Source organism: Amblyraja radiata, chromosome 9 (genome assembly GCF_010909765.2).
Source record: "Amblyraja radiata isolate CabotCenter1 chromosome 9, sAmbRad1.1.pri, whole genome shotgun sequence".
Taxonomy (NCBI): domain Eukaryota; kingdom Metazoa; phylum Chordata; class Chondrichthyes; order Rajiformes; family Rajidae; genus Amblyraja; species Amblyraja radiata.
The window spans coordinates 5657734-5673672 of record NC_045964.1 but is presented as its reverse complement, the minus strand read 5'-3'; the positions used below and the strand labels follow the sequence as shown (position 1 = coordinate 5673672).

Below are 15939 nucleotides of genomic sequence, written 5' to 3'. Positions count from 1 at the left end.
TACTGTTGCTACGCTACGCCAACTGGAGTACACGCGATGAACTGCAGGTAAGCACTTAACAATGTTTCCAGCGTAGCAGGCCCGTTAAAACCCGCCGAAATGGTCAATTTCGGGCGATAAATCTGGCTGTAAAATTTTTAAATAGCCCATGGTTCTCAAGTGGGTTTTTACATACAAAAAGAAAACGCCTCTGAAGCAAAATGTATCATTTTTAAAAATCGTAAACCATGGTACGTGAGTTTTGAATTACATTTTACTCAGATGCAAGCCAAGGAATGGCATAATTGTTAGCTGTTAATTGGACATAATCAACCTCAGCAAATTGACAATATCCTATTGAAAGGGAGTGGGTGTTTAAGCTGTCAGAACATTTTATTATTTGCCAAAATATACATCTCGATAGCATGATAGAAAACTTACTTTTCCACACACCACTCGTAAGTCTGGAGATTTTTTTAATGATAAATTTAGCTTCAGAAGCGTTTTCTTTTTGCATGTAAAACCCACTTCAGAACCATGGGCGATTTAAAAATTTTACAGCCAGATTTATCACTTCTGAGACTTTTTAGATAACAAATGAATAAAGAAAAAACATACATAATGCCTTACTGTTGATGAAATGCCGTGAGCAAAGGCGATAATTCCCAATATTTTCCAATTTGATATCTGCACGGCCAATGTTCGCCAACGACTTAAGTTGTCCCTTCAGCTCTCGCTTCTCTTTACCTTCATTTCTCTTCACGTTTGAAATTCTGAAGTAGGATAGATGTCTCTCACGCTTACCCCGACTTCCACAATTTTTTACAGCGCACAAAATCACCATTTTGGCGGTTTTTAACAGGTAGGAAAGTACGTGTTTCGTGTATTAACAAAATATACCAGAAGCTGCGATGTTCTCCAGATGGATTGAGCAGCTCCGTGCGTCAAGCCCTTTGACCCGGTGACCTTACGTGCAACCCCCCTATAGGTGACATTTCAGGTTGAGACCCTTCTTCAGCATTTTGAATCTATCTCCGATCTACTTAAGTCATTGTCTTTATGTATTACGTCCGGACCATCAAAAGTCGTATTCTTTGCGTATTATGTGCAGACCTGATGATCAACACATTAATCTACGTAACATCATCAATAGTCGTCTTGGTGTATAAATAAACTAACGCAGGAGTTGTAGGTGGACAAACATGCTGGAGAAACTCAGCGGGTGAGGCAGCATCTATAGAGCAAAGGAATTGGTGACGTTTCGGGTCGAGACCCTTCTTCAGACTGGGAACGCAAATTGTAATCACAGCCTTTGATTGAGACGCATCTCCCCTTGTGCAAGAAAAATAAATCACTGCTGATGGTTAATGATTCGAGTCCTTCAGTCTTGTTACGGATCGAGACTTCGACATCGGGCAGTGAGATTATTACCGACTGCAACTTCTCAGGCACATTAAACATAACAAATAAATATGCAATAAATGATCAATTATTCAAGGTAAACCTGATCGTGACGGTGCGAGCCAATGCACACTGTGTACCTTCAGTGGTACTGGGCCGACCACTGGACCCTGGTGTGGCGGCACAGCTGCCTCTACTGGGTCAGTTTTGTTTGTGTTGCACTTCAACAAAGCTTTAGAAAATCCATTGACCTACAATCTCTATTCACTTGTTTATCTCTTCCTACGATGCCGTTTGTAACGGTGTCTTGTTTGTGGAGTCTGGTGTCAAATCAATGGGGACTCTTGGAGCAAATGTCCATCCAGCAGGATGAAGATCCTCAGTCATAGATGAACCCTGACATTTGAGTTTTCACTCCGTCTTTCAGCATCAAGACATATGTCTCTCCTTCCACACCTCCCCTCCCACCACCTCCCCAGCAGTAATGTGGGCGCACACTGTGATGGAAATCTTGATGTGGAATCAAGGAACTACTGCTAATACACAATTAGACACAGTGCTGGAGTGCATGTTTCAATCTTCCTGAACTTTGATTGTTCATTATTCCAAACAAAAATCAAAATGTATTGATTTTGATGCTTACAAATATGAGAAAGTCAAACATTTCTAAAGCAAGGTCACGTCATAATGGTTGTTTTGAAAACAAAGTAGTCAATCACAGCGGTGGAAGCCATCAGATTTCCTATCGTTTGGTGCAAAGCCACAATAATTTGAACAAATGTGGGGACAAAATGATTGCGGAAAGAGGAATGGACCCTTGTTTCAGTAACGAAATGCAGTATGGTAGAACAATTTAGAGCACAGGAAAAATAAGCAGGAAATGCCATCAGACTGGGTACTGAATGTGGACACAACATGCTGGAGCAACAGGCAGCATCTCTGGAGAGAAGGAATGGGTGGCATTTTGGGTCGACACCCTTCAGTCTGAAGAAGAGTCTCAACCTGAAATATCACACATTTCTTCTCTCCAGAGATGCTGCATGTCCCGTTGAGTTACTCCAGAACTTTGTGTCTATCTTCGGTGTAAACCAGCATCTGCAGTTCCTTCCTACACAGCGGGCACTGAATGTACTCACCGACACCCACACAACCTCTCGGTCTGGCAAGGCAATGTTCACATGTGTAATTGCCTCCTTAGATATGTGCCTCCCCACGTGGAACCTCACACAAGTCCACAATCTTCTCCATATCTCCAAACTCATTTCTCATTCGTTCTGGAGAAGGGTTCAGACCCGAAACATCGCCTGTCCATTCTCTGCTCTCTCATGTGCTGAGTTCCTCCAGCATCGCGTTTTACTTTGGTTTCGGGATAGTTAGCGAATGACCATAAATGCCAGTCTGACCAGCCATGTCCACCTCCCATTAACTATTTCAATTGCAAAGTAGTCTATATACTCTCAGGCCAAGATCATAAAGTGGACAACAATATTGGTTGGAGCTCTTCACTAACCTTTTGATACATATCCTGCAGATGCAGGAAGATGAGATGAATCCCAGAACTGATATTTCCCTTAATAGAACATGACTTCCCCAGGACCTTGTCTTGAAAACACATCTTAACAGAAGAACAAAATTACTCACATAAATAACTAAAGGTAATTCTGAAAGAGATGTCAATTTTAAAAAGTCAAAACATTTAAAAAGATTCACATTCTATTAGTTTAAGTTGTTAATGATGACATACGTGATTGTGAATGTTTAAGTAAAAATTAAGACTGAGTAATTTATTGATCTTATTAAGGACACAGATACAAAGTACAGTTGAAAGGCCACATAACATTACATGAATAGACCATGATTACTGCCACTTCAATAAAGCAGCTACAACACAACTGGTAACCAACACAATCTTTCACCTCTTCATAAACCACCTGTTACTGGCAAGTGGGCAAATTGAAGTCATAGCTACTATTTTTTTTCCTTAGTAAAGCTTTGAAGTGTATGCTGGTTGAAATACAATACTGAAAGAGGGGGATGGAACCAAATGCTACGGCAGAGCCAATTTAGCACTGCGATTTGCATCAGAAAGGTTTTTGTCTGTTATCGATCCACAGCAGTTCAGATTCAAATTTTACATACAGGTGGTAGGTAGACTGTTCACATAATTCACTTCAGTGTAAAGAAAACAGCTGTCATTATCTGTATGTGTAACATAAAAACAAAACTGTACATTCACCTCTCATGTCTGCTCTCAATTTTGAGTGCTCAGATGACTGGATAATTGAAGTTACTCATTTGCAAATGAAATCAAAAGGCACATCTGAAAAAATGTATGCTTACAATAATTAGTGAACAAAATGTTATAATCTTTAGTTATTACTGCTTATTGTTTCACAAACTGGCTACAGTATCCTACATTCTAGTGGAGGTTAGACAACTTTTTCCATTCAAAAATTCCAAATTAGTGTTATATTTTCTCTCTAATATTTGGAGCAGCCACCAATAGAACACAAGACACAAAATCAACCATGTGAAGGTGGTGCCGTATTTTATAAACTCAGTCTGGTTAATCTGCACCAAATATTCACGGCATCAGTAAAATTCCTGTACAGCTCAAACAAACAACTAAATAGGTCACAAATGATCAGCATCATGACCTTCCTGATGTCTGTAAAATTCCATCGTTTAACAAGGCCACTAGAGCTCAAATAAGTCTCAGGGATTTATCCTGTGGGCTCAGTGCAATGAGTAGTTCAAATAATTTAAGTCAAGTGTACAGTGCAAATGCAAACTTTTGTTACACACTGCAAGGTAATAACGTTGGCACTGCAAGTCTGAGGAAAGAAAACATGGCTGATCACCTGAGAGAATATCACAGCAGTAATCTACGCTGTGGTCTGAGACAAACAAGATGATTCAAGTCTGCTCCAACATCAGGTTCTCAATGACAGTCTCCTCCACTGTACGGCTACCGACAATTAGAAGACAAAAAAAAGCTTCAAAAACAGCAAATCATTTTCTTGCCTCAGTGCCTTAATGCAGTTTGCCCACTTTGCCACAGTTCTGGCAAGGAAGCGTGGTGTCACTGAGGGATCTCTGCATGTTCCAGCAGAGGTGGTCCGCCTCGGTGCAAGGGAGGGTGAGACAACTCTCGCTTGTAAGTCTTTGGTGGAAGTTTTGGCAGCTGTGGACTGGAGTTCTGTCGGGGAGGTACGGGAGGAGCAGACGGGTAGGTGGGGTTGTTGTGATTGGAACAACGTCGTATAACCCTGGGCGAGGGTGTTGGAGGAGGAGTGCTGGGAGAGTTGAGGTTAGTGCCAGACTCCCTGTACCAATCTTGATCCCGGTGAAGGCCGCCCCCCTTTGGCGGTGGCTGAAGATTAAACGGATCGTTCATAAAGATCTCAGGAGGTCTGGTAGGTATGGGTGGAGGCGTGTCAGGCAGTGGATCCCTTGGAGGAGGTGGAGGCGGACTGTGCAGAGACCCGTCAGAGGGAGCACTCAATGCAGGAATCCGAGGCAGCCGGGGGGGAATAGCTGGCGGGCTATCCGGAATACTGGAACTCAGCTGGAAACAAAGAAAATACAGCCGTCAGAGCTTCTTCTCATTCATTCAGAAACGTCAATGAAACATTAAGATATATACTGTACACCATAAGTTATCCCGAAGTTAGATTTTTACCTCCCATTCCCACACTGACCTTTCTGTCCAGGGCCTCCTCCATTGTCAAAGTGAGGCCCAGCGCAAATTGGAGGAACAGCACCTCATATTTTGCTTCGACAGCTTACACCCCAGCGGTATGAACATTTACTTCTCTAACTTCAAGTAACCCTTGCTTTCCCTCTCTCTCTCCATCTTCCCAGTTCTCCAACCAGTCTGACTGTCCCCGATTACATTCTATCTGTTAGCTTTGTTGTGACCTTCTCCTAGCTAACAACGATCTGCTCTACATTTTCCTTGATCTCCATCTCTTTTGATGTCACACCTTACCCTTCCTTATCTCTGTGTTTCCCTTTCCCCGACTCTCAGTCTGAAGAAGGGTCTCGACCCGAAACATCACCCATTCCTTCTCTCCAGAGATGCTGCCTGTCCCGCTGAGTTACTCCAGCTTTTTGTGTCCATCTTTTGTTTAAACCAGCACCTGCAGTTCCTTCCTACACACTCTCACTTTGATTCAACAACAGAATGATCATTTGACAGACTGAGAATTTCCTGTCTGGCACCCTCTAGCCACCATTCTGCCCATGACACGACACCCCATTCTGCAGCCGTGACTCTGTGCAGTGGAATGAATACAGGACGATGGCACACAGGGACATGTGGGTGGAAGTTGAACAAATACTGAGGGCCAGTGGGATGTGGCAGATGGTGAGGGCAAGCGGATCAGCAGATAAAGTCACCAGAGCAGAACCTCTGACAGCCCGCAGCGCTTCCTTTACCTTCAAATTTGTCAAGTCTAGATCAGGCTTCCTTCGTTGAGGAATAGGAGGTGGAGCAGGCAAATCTTCACTCGACCTATGAAGACTTGAAATGGAGTGAGATTCTGGAAGTGGTGAAAGGAGACATTGAGGTGAAATCACTTATAATTTAGCTGCTCAATATAACACAATACTAATTGTATTTATAAAGTTCTGTCAGTTTATTACAATTTGCTTTCTAAAACGCTGGCTATTCAGCCCATCCGAGCCCATGTCAACCCTCTGAGCCACCCCCGAGTATCATTCCCTCTACTTTCCTATAAATCTACAAATAATTATCTTTCTCCTTTAATTCTCTTGCCATTTAACTACACTAACGAACTAACGCGTCACATTAAGTATTAAACCTATTGTTTCCATAATGTATAATTTTATGACTCTATGCCTTTGTAAAACGAGTGATACCCACGCGATCACGGTTAAGATGGAAGATGGGTCCTTGCGCTGAGATACAGCATTTATAAATACAGCAGTGCTAACAGTGCTGCTGTGGAACCTCTTATGTTTTATAGAAGACTCATCTGTTGCTGAACCCGCCATTAGAAGCAGTGTAAACTAATGATGGTCTCAAAAGGAGGTGGTGAAGGTGGAAGTGTTTGTGTGGGAATGGACATTTGTAAGCACTGCCCCGACAGTACAGCAAGGACAATGGAGGATTTTACCAAGGCCAGTGTCAGAGGAAGAGGGAGTTCAGGAAGGTTCATGTCCACTTTGGTGGGACAGAAGGGCTGGGATCCAAACACAGAAGTAACAGCTTTAAATTATCGATATGGGGGAACAACACATCATTGCAGGACAGCAAGAAGAAACAGGACGATGAGTGGTTGGTCCCACAGGATACAATACAATACAATTTATTTGTCATTTGAACCCCATTGAGGTTCGAACGAAATGTTGTTTCTGCAGTCATACACACAAGAAAGAACCAAGACACAACACAATTTACACAAACATCCATCACAGCGCATCTCCTCCTCGCTGTGATGGAAGGCAAAGACTTATCTCTCCCCTGCACTTCCCATTCCCCTCCCGATGTCAGAGTCAAAGCCCCCGGCGGGCGATGGTAATTGTCCCGCGGCCATTAACGCCGCGCCGGGTGATGCAAGGCCGCGCTCCGGGCTCCCGGTGTTCCTGTCTGCCAGACTTGCGGTTGGAGCCTCCGAATCCCCGGGGTCGGGTCGCAGCAGCTCGCCACCACCGCTCCTCCCGTTCCGAACTCGGATGGTGAGTCGGTCCGCAGGCTCCGCGACTGGAGCCCCAGGTCGTTCCTGCTGGAGGCCGCTCCACGGTGCTAGGCCCCAATGACAACGGGGACCCGACAGAGAAAAGGTCGGGTTCTCCATGCAGGGGATAGATTTTTAAAGTTTCCCCACCCCCCGCCCCCCACACACATACCCACACACATACACAAAAAAAAAATAATAAAAACTACATTCAAACGAGACAAAAAATAATAAAAAGACAGACGGACTGTAGAGGCCGCTGCGACGTGAGTCGCGCCGCCCACCGATCATACAGTGCGGCCAGATGATTCAAGGTCAGGTAGGGTAGATTTGGAATAGACGTGGTAAAGGCACGGATGATGTTTCAGTGAATGTGGATGACTGCACCAGTGAAGACATAGGACCATTATGGTGACGACCACACGGGGTAAAAACAAAACTCAGACTTAATCACAATACTAATAGACTAAGACCAGGAGTCCAAAGGAGGCCAGCATGCTAAAAGCCGCCTTCACCACCCTGTCTACCTGTGACGCCACTTTCGGGGAACTCTGTACTTGTACTCTGCTCTACACCGCTCTGCAGGGCCCTATCGTTCATGGTGGATGTCCTGCCCTGGTTGACAGCTCATTGATGCGCAGATCAAAAGGATTAAACAATAAGGCTGAGGTGTGGAGAGAGATGATGGCGAAGTAGAGGGGATATTGTCAGGTCACACATGATGCTGATCCTCATGTCTGCATTCTACATTCCCTGAAAGGAGAATCCGCATGAGGAAGAGCATCAGGATAGAAAAATGGCTTCATGGAAGGAAGCAGAGGGTGATGGTGGAAGGTTGCTTCACGGACTGGAAGCCTGTGACTAGTGGTGTGCCTCAGGGTTCTGTGCTGGGCCCATAGCTGTTTGTCATCTATATCAATGATTTGGATGAGCACATAAACGGCAAGATTAGCAAGTTTGCTGATGATACAAAAGTGGGTGGTTTTTCAGATAGAGAAGATGGTTGTGAAAAATTGCAGCAGGATCTTGATCGATTGGCCAGGTGGGCTGAGGAATGGTTGATGGAATTTAATACAGAGAAACGTGAGGTGTTCCATTTTGGAAAGTCTAACATGGGCAAAACCTACAGAGTGAATGGTAGGGCTCTGGGGAATGTTGTGGAGTAAAGGGATCTAGCAATGCAGGTGCATAGTTCCTTGAAGGTGGAGTCGCAGGTAGATCGGGTGGTCAAAAAGGCTTTTGGCACATTGGACTTCATCAGTCAGTATTGAGTACAGAAGTTGGGAGGTCACGTTGCAGTTATATAAATGTTGGTGAGACTAAATTTAGAGTATCGTGTTCAGTTCTGGGCACCATGTTGTAGGAAAGACGTTGTCAAGCTGGAGAAGATTTACGAGGATTTATGAGGATGTTGCCAGGACTAGAGGGTCTGAGTTATAGGGATAGGTTGAGTACGCTGGGACTCTATTTCTTGGAGCGCAGGAGGATGCGGGGTAATCTTATAGTGGTATGTAAAATCATGAGAGGAATAGATCGGGTAGATGCACAGAGGCTCTTGCCCAGAGTAGGGGAATCGAGGACTAGAGGACATAGGTTTAAGGTGAGAGGGAAAATGGCAATCTATTTTATGGGCCCTTCTAATTGCCTGCTTGCATTCTTTCTGCTTTTCTTTATATTCCTCAAATGCCCTGTCTGATTTCATCCTCTTGCATGCTTTCTCCTTTTGAATAAATGTACAACCTCTTTGGTCATCCATGGTCCCCTTACTTTGCTGTTGTTATCCCTTCTCCTTACTGGAACATGCTGCTTTTGAATTTTGATCAACTTAAATTTAAACACCTCCCACATGTCAGATGAGGGCTTATCCAATAACAATAATGCATGTACCCTCCAGAGTTCCTGCCTAATAAGGTTGCTGTTTTCCTTGTTTCAATTCAGTATTTTCATCCAAGGTCCAGCCTTCTCCCTAAACAATCTTAAAACGTATAGAGCTGTGACCACTCCAAAATGTCAAGATGAAATCAAGTCCAAATCTGAGGAAGGACATTATTGCCATAGAGGGAGTGCAGAGAAGGTTCACCAGACTGATTCCTGGGATGTCAGGACTGTCTTATGAAGAAAGACTGGATAGACTTGGTTTATACTCTCTAGAATTTAGGAGATTGAGAGGGGATCTTATAGAAACTTACAAAATTCTTAAGGGGTTGGACAGGCTAGATGCAGGAAGATTGCTCCCGATGTTGGGGAAGTCCAGGACAAGGGGTCACAGCTTAAGGATAAGGGGGAAATCCTTTAAAACCGAGATGAGAAGAACTTTTTTTCACACAGAGAGTGGTGAATCTCTGGAACTCTCTGCCACAGAGGGTAGTCGAGGCCAGTTCATTGGCTATATTTAAGAGGGAGTTAGATGTGGCCCTTGTGGCTAAGGGGATCAGAGGGTATGGAGAGAAGGCAGGTACGGGATACTGAGTTGGATGATCAGCCATGATCATATTGCATGGCGGTGCAGGCTCGAAGGGCCGAATGGCCTACTCCTGCACCTAATTTCTATGTTTCTATGAAAGAACCACTTGCATGCCAGCTAGGAGTCAGGCAAGGAAACAGGGCGGTCAGAAATTCAGTGAGAATAAGATACAAGGAGTACGAGTTTGTCTAAATGAACAAAATGAGTTGAAGGAAAAGAGGGAACACGTGAGGGAAGTGAGAAAAAGGTTCAGAGGCAGAATGTGGCTCGGTAGAAATAGAAGGAAGTAGACTCAATCTTAAAGACAAAGAAATCCACAACATTGTTAGGAAACTGGATTACTACTATTTTTGTCTCAAAAGAAATAAACAAATAATTAAAGTGAAGGTAAAATAAACCAAATATTGCAGATATTCTGAAACCAAAATTAAAATCCCAGGAAAAAAAATCAGTGGGCCATGCAGTATCTCTGGGAAGAGAAATGGTGAATATTTCAGGTTTAGAGCATGGAAACAGGCCCTTCGGCCCACTGAGTCCATGCCGACCCGTTATCTCCGCGCTCTAACGCAATCCTACACACACGAGGGACAATATTATGATTATACCAAGTCAAATAACCTAAAAACCTGTACGTCTTTGGAGTGTGGGAGGTAGCCGGAGATCCCGGAGAAAGCCCATGCAGGTCACGGGGAAAATGTACAAACTTCTAACAGACAAGCAGACGTAGTCAGGATTGAACGCGGATCTCTGGCACTGGAACTCTACCACTGTGCCACCATGCCGTCTATGTCTTTTTGTCAGAATGGCGAACATTTAGTTTAGAAAGTAAGTATGTTTTAAGATGAAGTGAAGGGGGGGAGTGTGGGAAACTACTGTGTTTAAGGTGCAGATGAAGGGAAAGGGGGGAACAGAGCTGGTGATTCAGAAAGGCCATTGAAGACTGACAGTAATGGCTAATCTGCCCAATGGACGTGTAATTGGAGGGAAATCGATTCTGGAACTACGGAATACAAAACGCAGTCATTACTGGTCTCTCTCAGACCTTCAGAAGTTTCTGCTCTTATCTCAAACTGAATAAAATAGCTCCACTTACTCGATGGTGGCAACAGGACAGGTGCAAAAATGCTGTTGTTGCCTATAAAGAGAAAAGAACAAATGGTTTAGAAATAAGATTTGATAATTAAGGCATGATAACATATACAAGATACCAGAAATGCACAAATCAACCCTTGGATGCACAGTGATTTATATTAATGGAACAATGTTAAATGTTGAATTATTTCCTTGCTGGTGAACAAACCCCCCCACTAAAATATATGTCCAAGTGTGTTCCACGTGCAAATGATGTCACGTTTACTTGTTGATTGCCAAGTGCATTTTCATCAAACAGGAAAGATATTGTAAAACTGCGGGAGGTGTCCCACCATATTGCTAACACCGTGAAGAGCATTAATGCATCCAGATGGGCTCTCTGAATTAACAAGAATATTACATATGGCGAACAGGAGTGAATTTCAAATTTATACATTAATTACCAGACCTTGCGACAATTAAGAATTTGCCTCTTCAGCAATACTGACCACCGTAATTGATTGAAGGATATGTGCCTATGGCCCACGCTGACCATCGACCACCCGTTCACACTGGTTCTATGTTATCCCACTTTCTCATCCACTCCTTACACACCAGGGGCAATTTTATAGAGGCCAAGTAACCTACAAATCTGCATGTCTTTGGGATGTGGGAAGAAACTGGAGCACCTGGTAGAAATCGACGTGGTCACAGGAAGAACGTGCCAACTCCACCCAGACAGCACCCAAGGTCACGTTCGGACCCAGTCTCCGGTGCTGAGGCAGCAGCTGTACCAGCTACGCCAACGTGCCGCCCAAATCTATATCAAACTATATACTTAAATAAAAACAAGTATAATATTTTTATTAAAGGTTTTCATTATTTTGATAATCCTTACATGAAATTATTTATAAAGCTTTATATTTAATTGGTCAAAACTCAATGCAAAGATTGAAATCAATGCGAGACACTAAATGTAATGATGTAATTGTGTAGTGTGTGTGCACTGGCAGTTATATCGTTGATCAGTCTTGTGCAAGTTCATTTTCATAATTCAGAAGGACATTTGAGAAAATCAATATGGCTCATTTATTACTGGAAATCTCACGTTAAATATCCTTTAGCACATATATGTCTAAAGCTTATGTGTGAGCTACTCCCTGCATTAACATGCGTGCAATAAACATCTTTTAATTAGAAATGATTCTCCATGAAGCATTCTATTGCAACATGGGTGTCCTTGTACACCAGTCACTGAAAGTTGGCCTGCAGGTACAGCAGGCAGTGAAGAAAGCTAATGGCATGTTGGCCTTCATAACAAGAGGATTTCAGTCTAGGATTAAAGAGGTTCTTCTGCAGTTGTATAAGGCTCTGGTGAGACCACATCTGGAGTATTGTGTTCAGTTTTGCTCTCCTAATTTGAGGAAGGACATCCTTGTGATTGAGGCAGTGCAGCGTAGGTTCACGAGATTGATCCCTGGGATGGCGGGACTGTCATATGAGGAAAGATTGAAAAGACTGGAATTTAGAAGGATGAGGGGAGATCTTATAGAAACATATAAAATTATAAAAGGACTGGACAAGCTAGATGCAGGAAAAATGTTTCCAATGTTGGGCGAGTCCCAAACGAGAGGCCACAGTCTTAGAATAAAGGGGAAGCCATTTAAGATTGAGGTGAGAAAAAACGTTTTCACCCAGAGAGTTGTGAATTTGTGGAATTCCCTGCCACAGAGGGCAGTGGAGGCCAAGTCACTGGATGGATTTAAGAGAGAGTTAGATAGAGCTCTAGGGGCTGGTGGAGTCAAGGGATATGGGGAGAAGGCAGGCACGGGTTATTGATTGGGGACGATCAGCCATGATCACAATGAATGGCGGTGCTGGTTCGAAGGGCCGAATGGCTTCCTCCTGCACCTATTTTCTGTGTTTCTAGGTTTGATGTAAATGCACACTCTGAGATAGGATTAACGAGCTTGCTTAGGTAATGCATCAACAGGAACACCAGCATAGGTCTATCGACACAATATTATAAAGTAGGAATTTGAATACGGCAACAAAAGACTAAATCACTCAAAGCATTTGACATAATTCTGATCACAGAATCAAAGTCATCTCCTCCCGACTGGACTATTGCAACTCACTTCTCCTTGGCATCAGCTCCACCTACATCAACCGACTCCAACTGGTCCAGAACGCAGCCGCCCGACTCATCACCCACACCAAATCCTGGCATCACATCACTCCAGTCCTCAAAAAACTTCACTGGCTTCCCATCTCCCACCGGATCACCTACAAAATCCTGGTCCTCACCTACAAAGCCCTCCACCATCTGGCCCCCCCATATCTCACTGACCTCCTCTCCCCCTAGCAACCCTCACGGTCCCTCAGATCCACATCAGCCGGTCTCCTCTCCATCCACAAGTCCAACCTCCGCAGTTTTGGGGACAGAGCCTTCTCCAGGGCAGCTCCCAGGCTCTGGAACTCCCTCCCCCAACTGATCCGCAATTCCGTGTCCCTCACCATCTTCCAGTCCCGCCTCAAGACCCATCTCTTCACCTCTGCCTATCCTTAGCCCCACGTCCCCGTCCCTTTTCATCTGTGCATTAATTGCCTCATACTGTGTTTTGTATTGAATTCTGTCTTTACTTTGTGTACTAGTCATGTCTCCACTATTTATTTCATTCCCCTTACATGTTTTTCCTCTACATGCTCAATTTTTGTAAGGTGTCCTTGAGACTCTTGAAAGGCGCCCATAAATAAAATTTATTATTATTATTATTAAAATGATGTGAAACAGTACAAATCAATCTTATAAACCCCAAGCAAAAACAGAAAAACACTTTATATTAAGAGCAAAGAAAAACAGACAACAAGCATCAAATTAGCAAGATTCATGCCAGCTGCTTATGAAAAGGCCAGTCAACTAAAAGAGAAGGCAGGAACACTGAACAAGTTACTGGAAAGACCCAACATGGAAAGACATACCACTGGAAAAGAGAACTGGAGCAAAGACTGCAGAGCAAATGGAACTGGAACTACCTGCAGCACAAACACACAAATCAGATCAGTCTCAGTCTATGTCAGTGGCCTACACCATGCATCGCTCTAAACATTCATTAAAACTGGAAAGAGCTATTTTGAGCTAGTTTATAATCCACAAAAAAACATTTCTATTCAATGTGGTGTCAGCGAGACCTTTATCTACAAATTTATACCTGGTCAATGGCACAGAGGGTGGTGAATCCGTGGAATTCTTTGCCACAGAAGTCTGTGGAGGCCAAGTCAATGGATATTTTTAAAGCAGATAGATAGATTCTTGATTAGTACGGGTGTCAGGGGTTATGGGGAGAATGGGGTTAAGAAGAAACGATAGATCAGCCAAGATTGAATGGCAGAGTAGACTTGATGGGCCAAATGGTCAAATTCTGCTCCTATCACTTTTGAACATGAACGAAATGAAGTATATTATATCATCAGTGTATCACAAAGTGAAGTATATATTTAAATCATCGGGTTGAACTTTCCTTCTGAAATTTATTCCATTGACGTCAAAGGAATGGGTTTCAGGGACTGGCCACAGAATATTGACGTAACCACAAAGATTCAGCACCACTAACCACATGTGAAGTTCCAGCCACAACTCATCTATCAGTAAACTTCTAATTGCGCTTGATAAGTATAGACTATGTTGATGACTACATTGTGGTGATCTTATCTGATATCATACTAAGTTCTAATCAAATATATCTTCTATTAAATATATCTCATGGCCACATCACACTTTTGTTTCTCTCCCATCTACAAGGTGTCCACTATTTTTCTGACCATAGTGAGCAAACTTGGAAAGTGTGACTTTAATTAAACATGTGTGATAATAGGCAATAGACAATAGGTGCAGGAGTAGGCCATTCGGCCCTTTGAGCCAGCACAGCCATTCAATGTGATCATGGCTGATCATCCCCAATCAGTAACCCATTCCTGCCTTCTCCCCATATCCCCTGACTCCGCTATCTTTAAGAGCCCTATCTAGCTCTCTCTTGAAAGCATCCAGAGAAGCTGCCTCCACCGCCCTCTGAGGCAGAGAATTCCACAGACTCACCACTCTCTGTGAGAAAAAGTGTTTCCTCGTCTCCGTTCTAAATGGCTTACTCCTTATTCTTAAACTGTGGCCCCTGGTTCTGGACTCCCTCAACATCGGGAACATGTTTCCTGCCAAATCTTTAACAATCTTATATGTTTCATATGTGATCTTCTATGTGATCTTCTTAATTGAATGACTTGTTGCTAAACCATTCAGTTGCATACCAACTACATCGCTGAGGAACTTAAAGAAACAATTAGTAGACTCTAGAAATATTTTTCAAAAACAAAATGACAAAACACTTCAAAATTAATGGAGGCACAAAAGACTGCAGATGCTGGAGCAACGCAGTAGGACAGACAGCATCTCTGGAGAGAAGGAATGGGTGATGTTTCGGGTCAGACTGAATCAGTCTGAAGAAAGGTCTCGACCCGAAATGTCACCCATTCCTTCTCTCCGGAGATGCTGTCTGCCCCGCAGAGTTACTCCAGCATTTTGTGTCTACCATTATTCAGATTGTAATCTACAGACTCCAGTCTGAAGAAGGGTCATGACCCGAAACGTCACCTATCTATGTTCCCCAGAGATGCTGCCTGACCCGCTGAGTTACTCTGCGGGTGAGGCAGCATCTATGGAGCAAAGGAATGGGTTACGTTTTGGGCCGAGACCCTTCTTCAGATTGAAGAAGGGTCTCGACCCGAAACATCACCCATTCCTTCGCTCCATAGATGCTGCCTCACCCTCTGAGTTTCTCCAGCATTTTTGTCTACCTTCGATTGTTCTGCAGTTCCTTCTTAAATGCTGAGTTACTCTAGTAATTTGTTGAACTTGAAAATGAATGCCTTTACAGGAACAGTGGAGACACATTAATTTTAACTCTGGGGATATTGAACAACAGAGAATGACACTCACTGCCAGAGCTGGGCAAGTCCACGTCCCCAAAGACACTGAGATCGGAAGAAGCAGACACCGGGGGGGTTGATGGTGTGTTGGGAGAGTTTGGAACAGAGACTGTTGATTCATTATCCGTTTCAGGAATTCGACTAAAGCTGATCTTCCGTGGTTCACGCTCCAAAGGCATAGGGTTTCTTAAGGTCCCAGAGGTAGAGGTATGTCTTGGAGGATTAAGCCTTATTCCAGGAGATTTCAAAGAATATGAAGATTTTCTTGGCTGAAGAGACAAGACAAAGGTGATCTATCACCACAGCTCTAAAGTAACTTACATTCTTACTCAATAATAAAAT

At 43.5% G+C, this 15939-nt stretch overlaps 1 protein-coding gene across 2 annotated transcripts in view; it reads right to left on the bottom strand.

The window, feature by feature from the left end:
- Positions 1–3137: 3137 nt before the first annotated feature.
- sos2 (SOS Ras/Rho guanine nucleotide exchange factor 2) overlaps positions 3138–15939 on the bottom strand; it is a 99227-nt gene continuing 86425 nt past the window's right edge. The window contains exons 20-24 of one of the 2 annotated variants that reach the window (XM_033026566.1): positions 15608–15866; positions 13600–13653; positions 10640–10681; positions 5821–5924; positions 3138–4948 (exon numbers count right to left, since the gene is read on the bottom strand). In XM_033026566.1, the coding sequence (XP_032882457.1) occupies positions 4463–4948; positions 5821–5924; positions 10640–10681; positions 13600–13653; positions 15608–15866 (945 nt within the window). In that variant the 3' untranslated portion in view covers positions 3138–4462. The remainder of the gene's footprint in view (positions 4949–5820; positions 5925–10639; positions 10682–13599; positions 13654–15607; positions 15867–15939) is intronic. The other variant, XM_033026567.1, reaches the window with a different exon arrangement.